Source organism: Nipponia nippon, unplaced genomic scaffold (genome assembly GCF_047370975.1).
Source record: "Nipponia nippon isolate SJK-2023a ecotype South Korea unplaced genomic scaffold, ASM4737097v1 scaffold_1, whole genome shotgun sequence".
Taxonomy (NCBI): domain Eukaryota; kingdom Metazoa; phylum Chordata; class Aves; order Pelecaniformes; family Threskiornithidae; genus Nipponia; species Nipponia nippon.
Window position 1 is genome coordinate 64,405,001 of NW_028262290.1, and position 24,000 is coordinate 64,429,000.

Sequence of the window (24,000 nt, forward strand, 5' to 3'; positions counted from 1 at the left end):
GAATTTCTTGCTTAGTGTACTTGTTAACCAACAGCTTACACTGAGCTCCATTTAACTGCTTATAGATTCAGTATTTTAACAAATGCAAGATTGAGAAAAAAATAATAATGATCAGACCATAACTTAGATCCCCCCCCCCCTTTTCTATTTCTTGGAGCAGGCGTGTTACCCAAACTACATATTTAACCTTTAATTTATTTTTATTTCTCCCAGTGTTTCATTTCTTGGTTTGCTCTTGTTTGTTCACCACACTGCTGCAGCACTAAGCAGTTTATTTGAGTTGATGGACATTTTTTTTTCTTCCATGGCTATTGTATCTCTATGAAATTCAAAGCTAATATGAAAAAGAAGCTTCCATTCCATTCTGAAAAACCTAGAATTGACTTAATTATTTTAGATTTCCAGCGTTTCTATTTCTCGGTGAATTAGGGTGGAATACAGGATTTCTTTATTATTGTGATTGCAGTGCATGCTGCAGGAAAATAGCCAAGTAGAATCCCTCTAAGCTAATAGTCACAGTGCTGCTTATCATTGTCTCCGTTTTCCTCTGTACAGCAGGGCCAGTTTTAACCACCTAAAGAATTAGGAACTGTATGAATGTCTAGATTTGTAGTAGCAATATTTTTGCTTTTCTGCATAAGCCACAGTTTTAATTCATTTTTTTTAAAAGCACGTTTTCCTGATTTAAAAATATTGGTTTCATATTCAGCTTTTGCCTCCCCCCCCCCCCCCCCAATCGTTGTTATTTTAATGTACGAAGTGCAAGGTAAATGTAGTGAATGAAAAGAATGGATGCTTTCCAGGCTAGGCCTGATCCAAAGCCCAAAAGAAGTATACGAAAGAGTATGCCATTGAGTTTCATGGCACAGGACTTGGGCCATGATGCCTTGTAAAATGTAGTCATGTAGCAGGATTTTTTAACTATTATTTTAAAATGAAAAAGAAATGATTTATTAGTTGCAAGTAACCTCTGTGTGCTGAAATCAAAAGATGATAATTCAATGCAAAAGTGTGAACATGAATTTCCAACATCCAGTTTTCAAGTGCTAGTGCTTGTGGGTTTTTTTTGGTTTTGTTTTTGTTTTTTTTTTAAAGTAAGAATGTCTTTAAATGATTTATAGCTAGATATTAAGATAGTACCACAGGCTGAATAAAAGAAGGAGCTCTTTGCGAAATAGTTAATAGGCCTTATTGGCAAATCATCACTATTGCGAGTGTCATAGTTACAGCTCAGCTTTAAAGTATATGAATTTAAAACCTAACTATTGTGACTAATATTTATTTCAAAGTACAGAATGTGTCACAGCAGTAGGGCATCCTGTTATTAATGCTGTAAACTCTTGCTGTAATACTTTTTGGTATGAGGTTGCTGTGTTCAACTTCCCAGCTATATAAAAGTAACAGTGAAACATGCCTTTTTTCAGCTGTATCTTGCTGTAACATGTGAAATGACTCGTTCCCAGGAAGAGCCATATGGACAAGTTGTTCCATATTAAACTACTACAGTATAACTTTGAGCTGGCCTCGTATGCTATAAAGTCTCTGGTTAAAACACTGATTTTAAAGACTGTTTTCAATTCTGTTCTGCTTTTTAAATCAAATCAAGTCAAGGCATGGCTCTTCCAAGTAATGTATTCAGGTTGGAATTTCTTAATATGAAAAAGTTCATGAATCCTTACCTGCTCTTTCATCGCTGCAGTGCTGATGCTTTGCAAGGACTACATCTGGGTCTTGCTCTATCTTAAATTTGCTTTGCACTGCATGCAATTGCATTCTACATTACATGATTCTACCATACAGTTTTTTTCTCCGATGGTGCCAGCTTAGGCTCCAGATCTTAATTTCACTGAAGGAATCTACATAGATCCCACTGACTTCAAATGTAAAAGCTGCAGAGGAGTCATGTTAATGCAGGCATATTTGTGCAGAAGATGATACATGGCCAACGTGTTTTCTTCACGTTTCCTTTCTTTTTCACCCTCAAAGAGGCACCTGCTGCTGCAAAGGGACACTGCAGTAGCTTCCAAATCAGGAACATTCACACTCTCTGCTTACAAAAGACTTAAGACTTTTTTTTTTTTTTCCCTACCCTGTAAGTCACTACTTAAAAGCCTTTCTGAAATAAAAAATAAACACAAGAATGATATTTCAGGGTAGTCTTTTTTTTGCCTTAACATCTGGTAGGTAAAAGGAAAAATGCCTGTGCATTTTCAAAACAAAATGAAAAAAATAACCTTTCCTGTTAAGTTTTGTATTTTAAACGGCCTTTATTCAGGGAGAGGGAATTCCCTAGCCTCAGTTTATCTTTACCAGAATATCGGTAGCTCATGTGTAAGCTTGTGTTTTGTCCTTTATGTTTTGGTAGTGTTTTCCAGTTGAAAAGAAGAGTGAACTCCCAGTCCTCTGCCTTTTCCGAACCTCTAGTTTGTAGTTGTACTTATCATCAATATTGCAGGCCCTGACACTCTGCAGCACTGTCACTGTATATACTGTGAAGGCAGTAAAAATGAGCACTAATCAATCTTTCAGGGAGAAGCAATGAGCATTAGAAGGCCACTATCCTGTGACTAAACACACCCCTTTTATGGAGTGTTGGTGCTAATAAAGGACAGCTTATTACTGAGGCAGAGACCAAAGCTTGGGTGAGGTCAACCATGACTGGCAGTCATCAGTCATTCTTAATGATACTTTTTCCCGTGCTTTCTAAGGGATTCTGAGCAGAGTGCAAATCATTCGGGGTCATCCATAGTTCATGTACCCACAGATGGCAAAGGTTTTGAAAGACTTTAGTTTAAACTTGTTGTTTTTTTTTTTTAGTGTTACTCAAGTAGGCAAAAAAACTCAAACAAAACAGATTTTTGCTCATTTGGAATGTTGTATTTTCTTTCACTCTAGTAGATGTTTTACACACTAGAGTGCTTGTGCATTATAAAGAACTACATAAATTTATTTTTATGACGTCTGTCTTCTTTAATTATTACCTTTGATGTCTATTGGTGACTAAAGAGAGCTTAACAGGATTTCTCTCCCTTCTTAAATTTCGCAAAGTGAAACTCAGCCAGCCCCTGACAGATGTCTGTTCCTCACCTTCAGGATTATTTTATAAATCCCTTTCTGATGAGCGGAAGTGTCAAATCAAGGACAGGTCATAAAGTAAAAGTATAAACCTTTTAAAGGGAGACCTTGGTAATATATAAACATTTTGCACACTATCTGAAATTTTATGGACTTAAAAAAATGATATTTTAGCAATAGGAAGGCAAAAGTTTAAAACACCAGACGGTGTGCACGTATTTTTAAATACACACTGTTCCCTTGCTCCTTGTCTTTCTTTCCATAGTCAAATTTCACATGTATTGAGAAAATAGCTGTACTGTCTGTAGGGGCTGTCACTAAAGTTTGGGTTTCAAAGGGTCTCCCTATTTCATTTACTTTGAAATTTCTGCTTTTTTCAGTCATCATTTTTAAATTCCTCAATTAAGCACTCTCTGTACCACCTTAAAGTTGGTGAGTGGGTATATAGCTGCTGTGATCTAGACAACTGCTGTCATTTTCAGCTGGTTGAGATTATCTGAGATTTTACTTGAGTGAAACTGTTAGTTTACTTCTAAAAACTGAGGTAAACTGGATCACTTTTTGGGTCTACTGGCAAGTCCACACCACGGCGTAAAGAAATATTTTACTTTACAGTAGGACATTACTTTATAATATAGAATCCTGACGGCAGGTTGGAGGGCAAGGGAGTGTGTGTGGTTAAATGTACCTACATACATGCATATGAATGTATACAGACTTTAAAAATTTGCTATAACTGGTGGTGTAATTTTTACAGTTACAGATGATTTCCTTTTTATTTTCGTCTTTGTGCTGCTAAAAAAGCCAAGCATGTACAGCATGTGTAACCTGAAGAATGCAGTTTCACTTGATTAACATTAAAAGCTCATTTGTTGCCTGGCGTGTGTGTACAGCACCGAGCACAGTAGGACCCTGTCCCATGTAGAAACACTTAAAAGTTTCCATATTTTGTAGTGTAACATAGTAACATGCTGAAGGGAAGGGAGAAAAGGTAAATCATTGTTTTTAAAGGTCAGAGGTTTTTTCTGCAGTGTTTTTGTGGCTGGGAAAATTGTCTGATAAAGTCCTTCATGGTTGATGCTGTGAATGCTTACTTTCCTCCTTGGGATCTGCGTCTTTTTTGTGTCCTGGTTAAAAACTCAAGTCAGTTGTGCGATACCACAGCTACACATCATGTCTGAAGCTTCGTGAGAGTTAAACAAGTCATTGATGAACCAGTGTGATTGGTACATCACTAGAAATGATGTAAAGCGTATGGAAATTACTGATTGAGAAACAAACATTTACACAGTGTTCCAGCTGATAACAGTGGTCATTAAGGCCTGATTCAGGAAGGGGCTGTAACGCTTTTGTAAGCCCCCATCCCACTGATGCTCTCTATTAATTGCTGGTGAAAACACAAGCGAGGCTAGAAAGTGACTTACCTGGCACGAAGACCCTGATCCAGCAGCTGGCTTCGTGCAGTCACAGGGGTGCGCCCATGTACAGCCCGTTGCTAGATCAGGACCTGAGGCTGCGATTCATCCAAGAAATACTTCTGTTCAAGGCTCTATGTATCAGAGAAAACCTTTTGTTTTCAGTCAGGCAGAGTTCTGGATGCTGAGGAGGAGGCATGAGAGCATCCACACTGGGAGGAAGATGGTGAAACTTGCATCGTGTCACCCCTGAGTTGAGGGCCTCCAGAAAGCCTAGGCTACCGTTTTAGGTCTGCTGAATGCGTAGGAGTGGTATTTTAGTGCTATGTGGTGCTAGTTCTCTCTGGTCAGGCAAGGAAAGTCACCTTTGGGTTCGGTGTCCATCACGTTGCTCTGCAGATAGAGGATAAACAAAAAGCAGAGCTATTCTGTGATTGCATCTCATCAAGGTGATGCACAAGTTCAGCCTTTCACACAGGCGTAATGCTGGTTTTTAGATACTGCATCCCTTCTCCCTCCCTCTCCCCCCCCCCCCCCCCCCATGTTTTTAGATGTTTAGTTTTTTTCATTGTATCTGAAACCCTTTATTTTATCTTTACAGTCTGGTTGAATAGGAATCGTTTAGTTTATGCAGCTTTGTGCTTTTTCTCTGCAGCTTGTATCTGCATGAATGTGTTGCAGCCTGATGCGAGTTCATTCGATTAAATAAAATGCTTAAATTGTAATCCGTGCAAAACGATCATATTTGAAACACTTGATGTCTCGGTGAGAATCCATTTAATAGTGATCAGATTTAAATGATTTAACACAGTGGTGGTGGTGGGAGGTGGGGGAGGGAAATACAGTTTTGAGACATTCCTGTATATAAAAAAAAGATTAAACCAAATTCAGATATGTCTCTCTCCCCTCTTCTCTCTCTCTCTCTCTTTTTAAGCAGTCAAAAGATATACTGTATCCCCAGTGAAAGGGCGCTTTCAATCCAGTTATCCACTTTACCCAGTCTCAGTTTCCAGAACCTTCCACACCCCCCCTGGTTAAACCACTAAGCCTTTGATTCCTTCCTGATTACACTATGCAAGACATCTATCAAACACTGTCTTATCTGTTTGTAAGGCAGCTCAGGCCTCAGATTTAAGTCATGGGTTTTGGCTACAAGTTGGAGTGTGATTAATAATTGACTAATGTAGCTTTTATTTATCACAGGCTAGCACATTTCACCATTACCGAGTTAATTTATGTTAAGTGTAAGCTGTCGTTCAATCTGTTTTTCAACTTTTTTTTTTTTTTTTTTTTTTAAATCCTAAGTCTATCTTTCACTTTTTGAGAAACAAAATCCTTACACAGGGCACAGTCTTACTTGGTGCCAAAAAGTTGATTTCCTTTTCAGCGGAGCCATACATCACCGGCCCTCCCAGCTGCAGTGTCAGCCCCTGACAGAATGACATGTGTCATTTATCAAAGGGGCCAGGCCGGGCCTTGGGAAACGCACACGACAAAGCCTGAGAGAGTTCATTTCGCAGTCCCCTCCTACCCTCTGCGAGCCTCTTGCCAGGAAAGCCTGTGATGTTTCTGTCTTCGCAGCATTACTGTAAGTCCTTCAACCTTCACAGAATTAACCCTCGCTGCCGCCACGGCTGCCGCCAGCCCTCCCCAGCGCTGCCGGACCTCCCCCGGGGAGCTGTGATGCCCAGGTGCCATGCTGGCCGGCCGGTGTGCGGAAATAACGTGCACCGGGCTGCTCCCTCATCCGTTTCCCCACTCCTCCTGGAAAGGACTACTTTTTTTTTTTTTTTTTTAAATCCCATATATTGTACGCTATAAGAATTAAAGTCCTACGTTTTTCTACAGCAGGACAAGGTCAAAGACATAAAGAACAAGGTAATAAAGCATTTCAGTCGTGACAAAAGGGTAGCCACTGTCCTATGCACAGGTAAAGATTTGTGCTTCGTGTGAGGCAGCGAGTGAGACTGAGAGGGAGTCTTCTTCCACCTTCCCGTTTTAAATTCTGCTTTGGGTTATTCTCAAACCATGTGCTGAAATAAATATAGCGGGTAGTTTCTCTGTATGCCCCTTCACAACATCTGGGCCGCACAACACCTGCGTAGAGGCACTGACCTGGTAGGACTCGCCGCACCCCTCGTGAAACTCTTCTGTCAGCAAGAGGGGGCAAGGTGAGGAGAAAGAAAAGTTTATAGCATTTAATGGGGAAAAAAATAATCCCCCAACCTCAAGGTGTCACTTGCACTGAATAGTTTAATTTCTGTAATGTAGTTGCCTCAGTCCTGCAGCCCGGGAGATGACAAAGGAGTTAAAGTAGAAACTAATCTTCTGTCAAACGAAGAAGAGCATATTTTCAAAATACAAGAACGTTTTTGCTGAAACAAAACTTTTGTTTGCATGTGTGTGTGAGCGTGTTTTAAGTGGCTGAATTTTACATCTTGATCATGTACAAAGAATGTGAGAAAGTTATTGTCTCCTCCCCTTCCCCCACCAAATCACTCTTTGTACTTTGCGTAGTTCCTACCACACTGAAGTTATTTACAGCATCAGATATCATTTAAAGAGATAGCTAAGGAGACTGTAGCCTCAGCTAGGAACTTTCCAGAAAGGAGTCCTATAAATTAGCCATTGCTCAGGAGTGGCTGTTTTCTAGTCAGGGCTGGTCCTTTCATTTGTCTACATAAGGCTAATTTATTTTTGCAGCCAGATGTGGGCTGACAGCCATCACTCAGAGCTTCCTTCCCCCACTGTTAGGAGGTCGGGAAAACAGTCACGTTTCCCATTTTACAGAATCCCCATCAACATTATTGAAGATGGATGTATCTTTAAAGCAAAGATTGATTGTGGATATCGGAGTTATGGTGTCATTTATCATAGTGAATATTATTTAGACTTGGATTGTACAAGGCTGTAACTTGAGACACAGCCAGGGGAGGGACAATCTGGAAACGAGGATCCATGAACTTTAATGGATGGATGCTTTTTCAAAGCTCCACTCACTATAGCATGATTTACTTTTCTTACAGAAAGGAAACAAGCATTTCAGTTTTAAAGGGCCAGCATGCCGTCTTGTCCTCTTTAGCGGGTCCTTCACGGAGGCATCCGAGACTTAAAGCTGAGACAATAAATAGAGATCTGAGTGTTATATTTATATAAGTGCTTTTATGCTAAACATATCTAGGTGCGCTTGAGACTCTTCCTTGCGTGAATTACACTAGTTAGGTTCTCAGTTGAAGGGGTACTGTGGCTGAATAATGCAAAATATTGATTATAGAATGCTGTGATCTGAAATTTCAGAAGCTCCAAATAAATTGCATTACAGCTAGCACTGTTACATTGCCATGTTCGTCTCTGCTGGGAGAGACAAGGAGTGTCTAAACTACATATTCACTTACTGCTTGAGGTGTCTTACAGAGCGTCTAGTAGATCGCACACGTACCTGGTGGAGCATCAACTTTCTTGGTTGTTGAGAAATGCAGCAGACCTCAACAGCATACTGTGCTTACATTCCACTTTCATGTAAAATTAAGAAACGTAGATCGGGATCTTGCAGGTGAAAACATACCTCATATTTTCAAAATATATGTTTTAGAAAACTGCTTACAACCTGCTGAAAATCTGAAGTCATGCTTCAGCTAAGTGTTATTTCTGATCTAGTACCACCAGCACGCGTCATGAATTTATTAGAATGTTTCACACTTTGGAACATGACTTTTGATTTTTTTAGAAATGAGCTAACCTGAATTCGGAAAATGCTCAACTGACTTCAGTAAAGGGGCAAGTTCTTGAAACTGGTAGCATAAGTCTAGATAGAGTGCGAGCAGGTGTCAAGCACGCTTCCCCCACATGTTCTGACAGCTCAGTCCCACCTTGCAACTTTCTTCCCTTGGCACCATTTTCCCAATTACTTTGTCCAGGTAACCTCCTGCTCCCCAGGTAAAATTGCTTATGTTCCATTTCCATCTCATTTCTGATTTTCGGATTTTCACTGATACCTTCCAGTTCCCACTGTTTTTGGAGTTCTTTTTCATGCCTGTGATCATAGCTTGGGTCCCTCTTGACCTGCCCCCCTTCAGTAGGTCAAGTATCACAGTTTGGGAATTACTGTATCATACAAAAAAGTACACTGGATAGCAGTTTTTCCATGTGGGCTGACCTGTATCTACTAAGAGGAAGGTAGCTCTTAACCACACTTATCCCTGGTGAATTCCTCACATACGAGCATTTAAGGCAGCACTTCCACAGGGGTATACTAAAACTTGCACCAAACTATCTCCTTGGGTTTTTTTTGTTTTTTTTTTTTCTTTAAACAAAACCAGAAATCATTTTGCTGTCATAAACCAAATTCAGTATGAGAGTTTTCATGTGAATAGTCAAGCTCAAGAATTTAAAAAAAATCCAAACAATGAAAACAATTATGAACATCTGTTTTTGAATGCATATGTATTCTGTACATAACAAACAGAGAAATCCTATTATCTAGAACAATAAAAGGGAATTTCCCTTTCTGTCTGAACACTCTCTGGGAGGAATATGGCCTTCCATTTAGAATCCCGATTTGGGGAGTTTGGATTTTTTTTTTCTTCTCTTAATAAGATGAAAATGAGGATTTTTTTTTTTTTTTTTTCTCCCCTCCTTCTTGTGGTCTAGATTTCAATTTCAGGGACGCTAGTATAAATCCTGAGAAATCTACTTGTACACCTGTGCAACTGAGATCAGAATGCCTCTATGAAGGCCTGCTATATTTACTTATACATAAAAAGTATTTTTCTCTTGCTTGAGAAACATACAAAATGTCTTCAAAGAGGAAGCAGTTTATCAAATTCATATTAATCACAGCATCAATAATGTTGACCGGGGTCAAGTCATTACACTAAATATATTGTAACGATTATTAATGCATGTAGCCCAGTGCCATAGCTATGATATAAGACTGCTATTTCCTGATTAAAAGCTGTTTGGTGATGCAGAGATTCAATACAGATTCTCCCTGCCTTGTGGTGACTGACAGTAGCTTCTGGTATTCCGCTTTCTTCTGACAGTGGAGTATATTAATATGAACACACCTTACAGAGGGGGCTACAAGAAGTGCAGAATGCAGAAAACAAAAGTGTCTAATTTCAGCAGCCACAACTGTGCATCCATAAGGCGGCCAAATTTATCATGGCACATTATGGAGTGCAGCAAATGTCATGAAAACCATTGTTTTTTAATTTTTTTCCCTGAGAGTCTGAATGAGGTGATTTATGGTAGTTATCCATCTTAAGGGTCATCCATCAACTTTTAGTTGCTAGGCAATCAAACCAACAGCTGTTTGCTTTGAATCAAGCTGAAAAGTTGTCAGTCATCACATGCAGGTATGACCTTAGTGGTTAAAAACATTATCATGCGTGCAAAATTAAAGAGACAAAGTCCTCGTTCTCCCTCTCCTATAACTTGGTTCATTACTTTCCATGAGCAACACAGGTAGCATTAGCCCCACAGCATTTGTGTAAGGCAATGTTTGGAAAGATCCCAGCGCTGGAGGTGCTGGTCATTGCATCACAGAAACAGTCGTGTGCTCACATAAAAGTTCTTTGTACGGGAAAGGTTTTTAGCAGGGCAGTTTCTCAGATGTGACATCGAGTTAACTAACGGAGATCTTTTTGAACTCAGTCTTGTTGGCACGTTTAGAGTCAAGGGTAGATCCTGAGCAGCAAAACTGTTGTAAAAAGTTACACATCAGTTGATTAGGCTCAAGTCTCTGCCGGGGCAGTAAATGGTGCAAGACGTAGTGTAAACAAGGCTACGATGCCATTGTCTTACCATCTCCGCTTAGAGCGGGGCTAGAGGACACAGTGGTGAAACCTGAATTATGTGTACACCGTTCCACCATGTTTGTTACTATAAACAGAGCAATATCACTTGTGATTTGGAGGCACTATATTTGACAGTGTAAGAACAACCTGGATGTAATATGAGGACGTGAATCTGTTTCCATTCCTTGCTTCTGGTCTTCTGTTGAAATCACTTGCAAGGAGTTACCCTTCCAATTGTCACTTGGCTCCACTGACCGCCATTCCCTATTAAACAACTTTGAAATGACTGACACATAAGGGGAGCTGGATTCTGCAAACGATTCTAGGAAATACTGAAGAAGATTGGAGGTAAAGTGTTGAAGAGACAGCAGTGCATGATTTGTCAATAAACAAACAGTTGCTAACTTGCTGTTAGTTCCTGATACTTGAAAATTGCATGCATCTCCAGTGCTGTAATCTTGAGCCACGGAGCCACTGGCAGATTGACAGAGATGTAGCAAGTGGTCAGAAATGCTCTGTGAGAAAGAGCAAAGGGGAAGGGAAGTGAGCCATTTTTGGCAAAAACCTGCCTTCAAGCTATTTTTTACCAGATGTAACCTTTACCTATCAATGAACTGTTTCAAAGAACTCAACCATGAGCCGCAGCTGTTGAGGTGGAAGTACTCTGCAGAGAAAATATTTGTTACCACGGGTTTTTCTGAGACCTCAGGCCTTTCTTCAGAAGGAAAAAAAAAAAGGTGTGTTTTACCTCTATGTTAATTCAGACACACTTGCAAACCTGAGGCCAGTCGCGGTAAAAATGACACATGGTAGTTGTCGATAAATCTTACTTTCCCCAGACGGTATATCTTATTCTGCTAACCTGTGTGAAACAGTAATTGTCTTGTCTTCTCAGGGATTTTGCTATGTGCTAACTAATCATAGTAAGAAAAGACTCTCTCCTCATTTTGATAAATCTTTTATAATATTTCAAATTTTATTTACATAATTACCCAATTGTCTTTGTCCCCTTAACGTCTTTGACTTTCATTTGTATATGAATTTGGCTGTGCACCTATTTAGATGTCACTTAAGCTAATAGTGAACAATCCCGTGCCCTTGAAACCACTGTGTCATCTGTGCGGGCTCTTGCGTGGGCTCCCCTTCACATAACATCTGAGCACCTTCCAAGTGTTAATGTAAAATATATGTGCAAAATACTCCTTGTAGTGAATGCACTGATGGGTGATAACCATTTTCATAACATCCTCACCATCGTATTTTCACTTATCATGTAGCTCACACCAGGTGGCTTGTTAGCAGTTGCTAATGAGTTTGTTGTAGTGTGGGAGGTTCCCAGGTTGAGAGCTACACTTGCAGTTTTGCTCCCTCGCTTGGGCTGTTTCCAAGACTTGTGTGTATTCCTAATGTTATTTTAAAACACTTCTAACACTTAATTTTGTTCTCCACAGAAATATAGATGCAGAAAATGTATGAACCAAAGCTTATCATGATGTATCTATTTCTGTTTGTCCTTTAAAAAAAACCAAACAAACCTAATACTCTTTCCTCCCATCATGGTATTATTTTCTGTATGTCTTCTCAGTAAAATAGATTAGTAACAGTGTAAGTCCTAAATGGATCTCCTGACATTGTTGACTCCCTTTCATTTACAGCAAGCAAAACCTGCTTTTCTTCTCTATTTTTTTAAGATAGTAACTACTATAGCTGTAGAGAGGGAAAGTTGCTGTAGGTTTTACAGGAAATTTAAGGAGAAAATGATCGCTTTGGGACAGATAGTAGTACCCTGTCAAGTATTATCCCATCTGCAGTAGAGCAATGAAACTCATAGTGGGAAAAGGTGGCAGAATCAGGCTGTTTGATCAGGTTTAATCTATGAAGTGCCTAACCTAGTCCTTTAACCTTTAGTATAGCTCAGTACGTAATCCACCTGTCCATATCACCAGAGGGACAAAATGAAGAATTTAGACTGCTGTTGAACACAATGAATTTCCATAGTGGATCAACCTAATGTTACAGTGATGACACATGGTAATTTGATAGTTACCACATAATAACAGGAACAACGCAGTACATACAGTACTGGGTAACTCCATTGGATGTAACGGTAATTACATGGCAACTCACTGACTGTTAACACTTTGTCGTCTGATTACTGTGCACTTAACTTGTGTCAGTGATGTAATTAACACAGGTGTTTCTGCAGTTGAGGAATATCCAATAGACTGTGTACTTTTTTTTTTTTTTTCCGACTCCTTGGCCTGTATATTTACAGGGTGGTTGTATTCTGTGTAATGTGAAGAATTTTTTATCAACCTGCAGAAACCTGCCTCTGTTCTTTTGAATTTCAGTGCTCTTCAGAGCTGGTGGGTTTCCTTTACTGATGCATTCCCAGGAAGAAAAAAAAAAAAGAAAAGAAACTTAAACAAATTTCTAAAATTAGCCTTATACTCATGTATCTCCGTCAGTCCGACTGGTGTCTGCTACATTTAGTTGTACTGAAATGGAATCTTAGAATAAAGTTAATGCTCAAGTGATAAGAATGTGATTGAGTAATGTAGTGGGAATGGCTTCGTATTCAAGACAAATGCAGCATCAGATACACTTGGATCGTTTTTACCTGGTTTATTTGAATTAAAGTTAGCAGAGCACATGGACATCTAAATCCTGGATTTTCTTTTTACTTAGATTTCTAAACAGGCTTTGGCTTTGTGTATAAGTTGCATTTATAAATTTTTAAAATTGCTTTTGTTATTTTTTATTTGACAAACAAGCATTTTATTGTCTAGAGGCTCTGAGTCAAGGTCAGAGCCTGCTCAGTTAGATACTGTTTAGAAGCATTGAGCACAGACTCTACCCCCCAAGTTAACAGCCATGATGAAGGAGGGTAATATGGAGTAAAAGGTAAGGAGAAACACTATAAAGGTGAAGTCTTTTAGGAAACTTTGTAGGGCTAGCAGTATAGTCCACAACCCATGATACTTTCTTCAGTGCTCTGTCCCTCACTAAATCACACCTATCCATCTAGACTAGGCAGCTTCTCGCTAACTTACATTTCCATTGTTAACCCATGATGAGCTGCTTTTTTCTCATCCTTTCTTGTAAAGATTATCACTTGTATGTATTCTGTTACAGGCAGTATGTAGCATATGGGTTATATTGTATTTTGCTTAGTGACATCATACTTAAAGAGTGCTTCTTCATTTGAACTTTTAATTTGCTTCATTAGGGATCAGGTAGATGGAGTAAAAACTTAGTTGGATGATCAAGTAAACACGTCATCTAACCCATTATCTATCTGGGACAGAGATAAATTTTTATCATTGATCTTTTTTCCCTCTTTTCCCGTACATAATCAGCAGCATCTGCTTTTAGGAGGTTCCCAATTTCTAGTAGATCCTGATGACATACGGTTCCCTTCCTCAGGTGAATGGCCCAGTTCCTCAGATTAACTGTTTGGTTTACACATGGAAAGCCCTCCTTCATGTGCTGTACTTCCAACTTAACTTTTGCTTAGATCAGATACATCTTTCAAGGTTTGTCCCTTTGTACTATATTTTCTGTATGGAAAGAGCACACAGAAATAAAATATTAGTATGTAGAAATAGGACTGAACCAGGATCATCCCTGCAATGCTTTGCACTTTAAAAAAGAATCTAATTTCTTCTTTTGACTCCTCCTATAGAGGGTTTCTAGACTGGAGAATACTACGTGTAGCATTTTTAGGGAAAATTCAGCAAAATGTATAGTCTCTGTAATCCTCTTCCTTAGTGCAGTGCCACCCTGCCCATTTCCATCTTTCTATGCCTTTGATTGTTCGTTGCATGTTTGTGTTTTATATGCATCTTGCCGAAGCCCTGTGAGTTTATGGCACTGTCAGTGCTGTGGTACATTTTGCTGAGACCAAAGATGTAGCAAACGTAACTGTGAAAATTTGTTACTACCACCACTGTTTCACTGCTGCCCTTCTGCTGAAGGCTACCACTCCCACAGCAGTGGGGATTACCTCTCCTGTCATCAAACAGAACACATCTCCATTCCTCAGCTGCTTCTGTGCAAAGTCTCGGCTTTGTAGCATGAATCCACTTTCACTGACAGTCTACACCAGGTGCAGCTAGACTTGTTCTTAGAAACGAGCAGAGCTTTAGCTACCCCTCTTTTCACAAACTAAATGCAGTTCCTTGCAAGTGCTTTGTGACTGAGCACCAGTGTGGCCGCTGCACAGGCGTACAGTGAAATGTTCTAAAGTGATGCTTTTCCTTTAGAAACTTGCTGTTCTGTAGTTAGAGACGTAGTCTTTCCCCAGCATGCTAGCATTGAAGTAGTTTAGATGTCTCTTTCACCAGCAGTTCATCCTATCAGCCTTCATCTTTGCCTAGCATGCTAAACCACTGAGGATAAATCTATTCCTAAGTTTCCCTGCTTCCCGAAGAAAATTGTCTCAAATACTTTTTTTCTTTTGAAAACAAGATGACTTGGTCTTTCTCTAAACCAGCCTTTCTCTCTATGCTCTTGATTCAGTAGCACCCAGGATCTGCTACTTTGCTACTCTTTCTGCCACTTACTTTTTTCAGGAAGGGAGATGCTGAGATGTACAATCACCATGTACAGTTTCAAGGATGCAGTAATGGATGGTAAGCTACAGAAAGGAAGGGCAGATACAAGTGTAACTGCATGGTGGAAGATGGGTTGGAGAGCATTCATAGTGTAATCCTGATGTAACCTAAGACTGAATGGCTAAATTCAGATTTCTTTAAGTTTTTCCTATGTTAGACTCTTGTCACAAGTTTCCTATGTAAGAAAACAACCTCTACTATTCCATTCAGATATAGCGGTTGCATGTTCCAGTGGTTATGCTCTTCTCAAGACAGCTGAAAAAAATTCTCCAAAAGCTTAGGTGAAGCTTATGTGATTTCACATGTACAAAAATCGATTCTTTCTTGGTAATGCATTTTGGCAAAACCCTTGTTCTTCTTGTTAAAAAGTCTGTACCTTGGTCTCCCATTTTCCTGTTTTCATTGGTCTTTCCTAGGTGTAATTTCACTTTCTTCATTAGTGTTGGCCATGATGAACAAGTGGATGAAACAAACAAACAAAAATTATGCTCCCAGAACCTCTCCTTGTTGTCTTTTTTTCGAATAATAAAAGTCGTGAAGAAGGAGAGCACTGTTCTTTCATCTTTTTCCATTTTTTGTCTGCGCTTCTGGGGCATATTATCTATCCTGAGAAAAGCTTGTGAGTGTGTGTGCGTGTCTATTTATGTATAAACAAACTTGTGAGTAAAATTGTGTAGGGTGGTAGTAAAACATCTACTTAGTTCAGTGTATCATGCAGCACAAGGCCAAAAGCTGAATGATTCTACTCCTTGAGAAAAGTGTGATACAACCACATGTATCTTATTGCATTTTGCACATGCATTTTATTGCATTTTGATTTTATTTTTTTTTTAAAGCTTGTGCAGGGTGTAATGGGAAGAAAAATTGCCTTCATTCTTATTTTCTTCTGAGGAGGCTCTGCTACACAAGCCAGGTTGATTTCAGGGCTCCTGCTCAAGTCTGCTGGAACTGCCGGTTGAGACTAAGAAAATCATAACATTTATGAACTTGATTCCTTTTAGTTATGCATATGCAATTTGGGGTACCTCATTTGTAGCCAATGGATTCACAGCTGCATCTGTGTCAAACCAGTGGAAGTGCGAACAGAATCAGATTTACAGGATCTTTGAACTCCTTAGTGATTAATGAAATTCTTAATTCTGGAAGTGTGACAGGAGGATAATCTCAACAATATTTCCCCCTGCTTTCTGTGGGTGGAGGGATTTGAAGCCAGCAGTGGAAGTGGGGGGTCCTGACCTGTTCCATTACGACAATTCACTTGTTCGGGCTGGAATCTCCCAAGTAAATCCCTTCTCATTTCCCACATGCACCTGTACCTCATGCTTCTGTGGCTGGAGGAGATCCTTCTTGCTAGAGAGTTAAACTGTACTTCCACCATTCAGACTCTGGCCAAGAACCAGAATATTCCCTTATTTTAAGCTAGTCCTGAAGGAACAGTGCCAACTCCCAGTGCCTTCGACATCGCTCTAGAAGCCTGGGAATTAGAAGACCTGGACTCTGCTCCTGTGCCTTAGTTTTTGCACTTCTAAAATTAAGTTAGAAGTAGTTACCTTTCTGTGTTAAGGATTTTGAGATTTACTTACAAAAGAACATGATGAAAATGCCAAGATGACAATCTTATAACAACATAGAGTGGCTAATGAATACAGGAGGCTGGTCTCAGTTTTCTTGTTTGCTGTTTTTTCCCAGTTAACCTCAACGTGGAAGGATATTACCTATAGAGAAGTTCTTCCTTCTAGCAATGGCTACATGTACCAGTACAGATTATCGTGTAGTTTTTAGGCAGATCTGCCTCTTTAGACACCAGTTCATCACGATGGTTGGGAGTTCAGGTTCCTGAATAAAAGTTAGACAGATTAGTAATTACTGTGGTAGGTGTGGTCCTTTGTTGTTAATGGTTGGTAAGATGTTTTTTTAGAAACTGGTGGCTATGCTTTTTATTATATGCATTATGACCAGCAGTGCAACTGGGACTTCCAGGGCACTTTGTGATTTGGAGTTTAGTGAGAGAGAGCGAGTACAAGCTGCAATTAATAAGTTGTGAAGAGACTGATTGTTGCAGCTGAAATGGTGAACTGATGTAGTTACCCAAAAAAGATTGGGGAGCGGTGACCTAACTGTCACCCCATGGAGAATGAGACTGGTCTTAAATTTGTGAAATATCCCTGTTTTACAACACTGACTATAAGAAAGAATTCTGTTAAAAGTTAATGGAGGAGTTCCAATGGAACCCTATTAGATTCTTCCTCCATTAAATGACTGATACAGACTTTTAATGGATGTTTTAACTAGGCATTGTTATCAAAAGGACTATTGCACAAATTAAAACCAACCCCATAATCAGTGAAGAGAAGCTGGATTTACTCCTCTGCCTTTGGCATGGGGGAGTCTGTGTGTGTTTGTGTGTGCAACTGAAGGGATGGAGAAAATGGTGAAGGAGAGGAAGATGGTAGAAATATTAATTAGAAAAGAGAAATGGAGCATTTACATTTTCAGAAATGTACTAAAGTTGGCCGGTGAAAATATTGTATAGGTAAAGTAGGTGAGATAGCACACTTAGATTTTTATCTACTGTACAAATTTGGAACAAGAAAAGGGGAAGAGTTGCCTCTCAAGAGCTGTGATAGTTCTCCATTTACTGATCCAGTTTTGGATAACATTTTTATGCCAGATAAGGCCTGATCCTGTGAGATACTGAGTGTCCTGAACTTCCATTAAATTGACTGAGAGTTGAGGGGTGGGCTTGCTTCTTTTAGAGCCTGGACATCATAAACTCATCTAGTGGAATTCTGGTCCTGGGCAGGTGGCAGTACCTGCTCGTTCTGAACATAAGGCCACATTTTTGCACAGCTGCAGAAAAAGGGGTTTGTGATATATATAAGGTACTTGATTTGGAGCTGTCTTCTGTCTCCTGCTATGGTGGCAGGATGACGTGTTTACATGAAGAGTAGAGGATTTGACATTCTGTTTCAAACTAAGATGTTGGCTTGGTGTTATGATATTTTAAAATTTTCTTTTAAAAAGCATCAGGGAAAGAGTTTGCTGCCTCTGAAGTTAAAGCCTGTGAAATTCTGGTTTCTGACATTCTTTTGCTTTCCCATGCAGAGTGCATGCCTTTCTGTAGTGCCCCTGCAATGACCTCCTCTCTAACCTGGATAGATTACCCATGAGGGGTCATTTGGTTTCCATCCTTGTGTAGCCATGGCCATCTCATTTAAAGGGACCCTGCCACATAGTTCTTTAAGTCCCCTCTGTGATACAGTGACAGTTATATATTCTGTTAGCAGATGTCATCTTAGTTACTTCCCTGATCCTTCCAGTGAGTGAAAACTGTGTTAAAAAACCCCAAAACAACCCAAAAGGAAAACGGAGCAAGGTAAATCATTGCTGTCACTCCGCGTCCCACGTGCAAACAAACTCTGTGCATATGTGGGGCAGTTGCTGTGTATTTGGATGCGGGGGATGCAGAAAAGTAAGGTATTTTGCTGTTCAGCCAGAACCAGCTAAATTTGCATCGCAGTGTTTTGCTTCAGAGCAGTCATGGTGATACTTTCTTTCTATGAATGAGTTTTCCTTTCCTTGCTGTTAGAAGGCCCTTGGTGTAAGGCTCCCATTTTACTTGCCTGAGTATTTCCTATCGAGATGCTTTAGTACATCTCAAAGTGTTCTTTCTGGCCTGCTTAAATCGGGGACATTATCACTTCACATTGTTTGATCTTGCTCTCTGATATGTTCCAGTGTATTGCCAGTTTCTAGCAAATCCGCTGGTGCATGCTGCTGACAAAAGGAAGGTTCAAACCTGGTGATGGCCCCCTTGAAGACCTTGGCACCTAGCCCACTTGCATGTCACAGCCTTCTAGCAAAGACTGTCAGTTATACGCAAATGGCTTGAAACGCTTTTTATTTTGTGACGTGGGTTATTGACCACTAGAATAAGAACATCTGAGCCTTTTCCTCTCAGTTGTAGTAAAAACTTCAGACTTGGCATAAACTGCAGTTTTTTTGGAGAAGGGGAAAGCTAGATCTTTCTTCTCTAAGGCACCGAACTAGTTTAATTGAAAGAACAATTTGATTTGCTGCTGTAGCTGCTGCTACAGTAAAATAGCTTGGAATGCTAGCAAATTTTTACTTCTCTCACCCAAACCAAGGATTTAATACTGGCAGGTGAACTTCTGAAGGCTGCTATCAAGTATTCAGAGACAATAACTGTCTTGGAGGTGGAACTTTGTCAATATTTTTTGCCTTGGGCCAAAAAACATTCACAATAATGGAGTGCTAAAGCCCTGCTCAGAAATGTTGCAGCTAGAGAAAGGGGAATTTATTCCAAGTTTTAGAGTGCCGTATTTTGGTAGGATATGTGGTTTCTTAATCATCCTTATGTTGAAGCATCAACCATCAAGGCATTTGGGGGACACCTAAAGGCATGCTTCTTGTTCAGTAAGAGCTGCCCTTATACTTAAGGTCATGCAAAGCTGGCTACATTACTGTCCTTAATATTATGTTATCTTGCATGTTTGAGCTAAAATGTCTCTTCCTGTACCCTGTAACCTGGGCAGAGGATTTCTTTTTTTATTATTTTTAAATATCTGTAGTGGGACAGGGGAGAGAAAATTCCAAATTACAATACTGAGAAATGAAATAGATGTTTACAAAGCTACTTTGCCTGTTTCTTTCTGAAATGATTATGAAATGATAATCATAAAATGATTCGGAGAACAGATAATAGAAGCCTCTTGGGATTGTTCATATAACATGTGAGTATTTTATAATGCCATAAATAGCAAGCCAACTAAGCTCTTATAAACTTATTTTATTAATTCACATTGATTTATAATTATAATTAAGCCCAGGCACACAGACAAATGCTTGTTGTTTGGAAGCAGGTAAACAATTAAAGAATGGGCAAAAGCAGGCAAGAGGGAAGGAACTCTCCCCTGCGGAGCGTGCCAGCCCCAAGGTTGATTTTCCCCTGGTTAACACTGTGATAGACTGAGCCAAATGCTGCCTCTTCCTCTTTACCTGTCTTTGAACTCTAACACTCCCAGATTTTAGCACTCTCTCTGATGCCAGCATGCAAATGCGAAAGTAAACAAAAAGGGATTGTGTTAGTTTCAGGTGTTTTCAATAATCAGCAAAGAAATATCAGTAGATGGTATTTTCTAAATTAAAAAAAAATTATATAAACTCAAAAAATACCTTTAGAAACTGATCTTTCTTTCCTTAGGTCTTTTAAGGCAGAATTAAAACAGTTTGAGACTAGGTGACTGTATTCTCCTAAAGGCAAGAGAAGTCTAACACAAACATGAATATGCATGATATATTATTTTTACTGAGTTCCAGCACTGAAATTCTTTTGAAAGCAAGCTTATTCTTAGGCAGCATCATTGGAACAAGATACTTGGTTTATTGTGAATTATGTTTCAACCAGTTTAGGAAATTCTAGTTTTTGTAATGGTCTCTGATAGTTTTGAGTGTGCAGTCCTCATTTTTATGTGGCTTCTAACGTAGTTAGTGAGGCTCAGGTCCTCTTTTTGCAACTGCGAACCCATCTGTGTGTGTGTTCCTCTGATGTGTATATGAGTCCTGTTGACAAGTACGTATGCATGTCACAAAGACAGCAACTTCATTTCTCAAAGGTTAAGCGTACACCTTTCTTTAAATATATGAGTATTCCCAGGGCATTTTAAAATGGTGCCTCGATTTTAAGTAATTCATTGGCTTGAAATCTGCACCCTTGAATCTCAGATTTGTGTTTTTAGATTAATTGCAGGAAAGGAAGATCCTGACCATGAGTGGCAGTCAGCTTTCTGATACATGGAGAAGTTCACTCTAGAACTCCGTGGCATTTTCATACGAATAAAATGGGCATTATGAATTAAGGAGCTTGGATGGGAAATGTTAATTCAGCCAGGTTCTGGTGTCTGGTTTAAGGCTGCATGAAACATCTGGAGGTCTTTTGGCTGTAAACGTAGTCCCATCCAAAGAAGTGCATTTTATTAGATATCCAAAGTTTTCTATTTTAAAGGTAGCTGAGTGTGTGCCATGAATCTCATAACCTAGGTATAGCTTTCGTAATAGATACAGTATTGTTTGTTATTCCTTAAGTCATAGAATATCCACTAATGCAATGTTGTATTTTCTTCAGATAGATAGAACCAGGTCATAAAATCTAGATTTTATTTTCCATTACAGCTGCAAATTAGTGCCATGTATATGTATAGTATTTTCTGTAAGCAGGTGTGGGATTAAAATAGTTTTTGCAGCTAACTTGCTTGTTTACCGTTTCCCAGCTAAGTATTAATATTCTTATCATTATTGCTGAAAAACAAGTATCCTCTGCAGTTTCATGACCTCTTGTATTTTAGCATTCTAGCATACTTATGGGGTCCCCTGTTTAAATAAATTCATGTTTGGATCAGAAAACACAAACCCTCACAGATTTGCATTTTGCTATCCATGCACTTGATAATTTTTATGAAAAGACCAAACAGCAATAGGCAAAGCCTCGAGGTCTCCCCTCACATTTTAGCGAAGATTTAACAGCAGGATGACAGAGTGAATAAGGGCCTGCTTCTGTGATTTGCTCAGTACCTCCTATGATTTACCCTTGGTGCCAATAGGGCGGGCAGTATTTTGCAGAGGATATGCATCCTGTGGTAGGAGCAGGTCCTAAGAGTTTTACAAAACACACTGTGAAGCAGCAACAGAAGTTGTAATCTAAACAAAACCACGCTTTTCAAAATACAAGGAACAAATATGTTTTATATTGTGGCCTTTGGTTTGGGGTTTTTTTGTTGTTGTTTGTTCATGGTTTTTTTTTTTTTAATTACGATAGCTAATGTACGTGCAACTTAGCAGTATTGAAAAATACCGAGTAAGTCACTCAGCCATTGCTGAAGAGCCGGGGACCCAGCCAAGGCTGCACCGTGTGTACTCCAGAGCACGCTCCCGTTAGCAAAAAACGTTCCACTGCAAGCACTGGATGAGAACTTGCTGTGCCCCTGTGGCGGGAGGGAAAACACTGTCCGATAGTGCCTGTCGTGCTCCTCTCCTTTGCCTGTAACCTCGCGTGTTCTTTTCCCTACATTGTCAGTGCCTGTATTCTGCACCGAGGAGTACATAGATGCTGAGATTGAACTATTAAAATGAAACAGCATTTGAGGTTTTCAAGCACAAACTAACAACTGATGAAAACACTTTTTCTGTTCATTTCCTTTAATGCTCTCTACAACCTGCTCAAACAATAATAATTGTACAAAAATCTAACATTTCCTTTGGAACGAGGAAGTGATTTTCCTCTTTCTCCTCTCTCCTTTCACACAGATGATTTTAAACATCTAGGGCTAGACAGCTCTGATGAAAGCAGTTTCTCAAATGTTTGTGTGGCACTGATTTTACATTGCTGGATCTCTCACCCTCTAACCTTGTATCTTTTTTTCAGCCTGGTTAGGGGAACAGTTGCTGGATTAAAAAGAGGCATTTAGTGGGCTAAATTCTTTCCTCTCTTATACCCATGCTATGTCGGGAGAGTCCATGAGTTTGTACCTGTGTTAGTGAACATAGAATTGGATTTTGCCTTTATCTGCATTTATTTTTGTCAAAGCATATTGTGTTTACTCACAGGTGTTAGTTATCATAGCAGTAATTTTTCTTCTTCATTGGTTTTGGTCGCTCTAGGAACATTTGCTTGTACAGGGACAGCTTGCTCCTGTTGTTTATCCTGCTTTTTTCCAGATACTAAGTCACATGAGAAAACAAATCACAGCATGTTTTTGTGGTACTACTTTTTGGTTAGCTATTGATGTACTTTCCACAGGTGTTCTATATGATCAAAAATGTGACTAAACTGAAATACGAGAGGTCATGCATCCACAGGGGATAATGATTTCTGGCCATACTGCTAACAGTGATAATACTTAGCTGCGACACAGTAAATGAGCATGTAAGTTAGGAGTACTCGATGTCTGTTTAGACGTCTGTTGAGGATTGGGATTTGTCTCCGTATTAAGACATGGCCGTACTATAAAAATGTTCAAGAATTCATGTTCTCCCTGGTACTCGATTATACTGTCTATAAACCTCTGAGAAACATCACTTGCATTAAGGCTGATGAAAAACAAGGATGGAATTAAAGAAAACCCCGAGCTCTTTCAGCAGTTCATGCCTGGCTCCAACATTCTGCATGTTATTTCTCTGCAGAAAGGCTCACATATTCATCTAACCAAGAAAAGATACTTCCTTGGATAAGTGCATACATGTGCTGTGACTTTCTTATGTTCGGGCAAAGATGACTCTGTTTTGATTCAGAACCTTTCCCCTGCCTAACTAAGCTCTGACTACATAATCAATGGGGAAGTGAGACCTTCTTAGACTGAATTAATTTCCAGGTTCATCTTTGCTGTTATTGATGAATATTTTGTCATTAATATATAACAGTGTTTAAAATGAAATAAAATGCATGAAATTATAGCCAAGACATTTTTGGTAAGCATTATAGCATTTTAATGTTAATCTGAAGCAATTAAAGGCCAGATCTCGAACAGATGAAAGCACTCTGCGTCTCCAGTGTTAGGAGACAAGTTAGTTGAAAATGATTTCTGAAAAAAACCACAAGCTATTGATTGTGTTATTTGTGAGCATGGTTATTATGAGCATCTTAAATGCTATTCCGTTTTCCTGTCCTTAAAGCAAACACACAAACAAAAACACAGACAACATGCAGGAACTTACTGCTGCTTTCGCTTAACGATGGTGTTTCACTGCAGCCTTTTTGTGGTTAGAAAAACTGAGTTGGGGGTCATGGCACATAAAATAAAAGCTATGAAAAGGCATGTCTTTTGAAAAAGAAAACAAAAAGTTGTAAATAGAAGACAGTACTGAAAATTAAAATGATAAATTGAAGAATAATGTGATTGAACTTTTTCTGAAAATGCAGTTAAATTTGCTGCTATTATTTAGGCTGCAGCACTGTGAACAGTGACTTTATTTGGGGGAAGAAATGCTAGGAATTTTATTCCTCCCCATTCCCATCTGTTTCCTGGCATCTTCTGTTGATGTTTTTCTCTATTTTTTTCCATTATTATTTGCTAAATACAT

The 24,000-nt window shown here is 39.3% G+C and overlaps 1 protein-coding gene across 3 annotated transcripts in view; it reads left to right on the forward strand.

The window, feature by feature from the left end:
- The window catches only part of TSHZ1 (teashirt zinc finger homeobox 1), a 55,255-nt gene that overhangs the window by 10,476 nt on the left and 20,779 nt on the right, over window positions 1–24,000 (forward strand). Inside the window, exon 1 of one of the 3 annotated variants that reach the window (XM_087757837.1) lies at window positions 5,965–6,078. The exons of the other annotated variants lie outside the window; for them this stretch is intronic. Within the exon in view, the coding sequence (XP_087613963.1) occupies window positions 6,054–6,078 (25 nt within the window). The 5' untranslated portion in view covers window positions 5,965–6,053. Of the gene's footprint in view, window positions 1–5,964; window positions 6,079–24,000 lie in introns of those variants that run through there. 3 annotated transcript variants of the gene reach the window in all.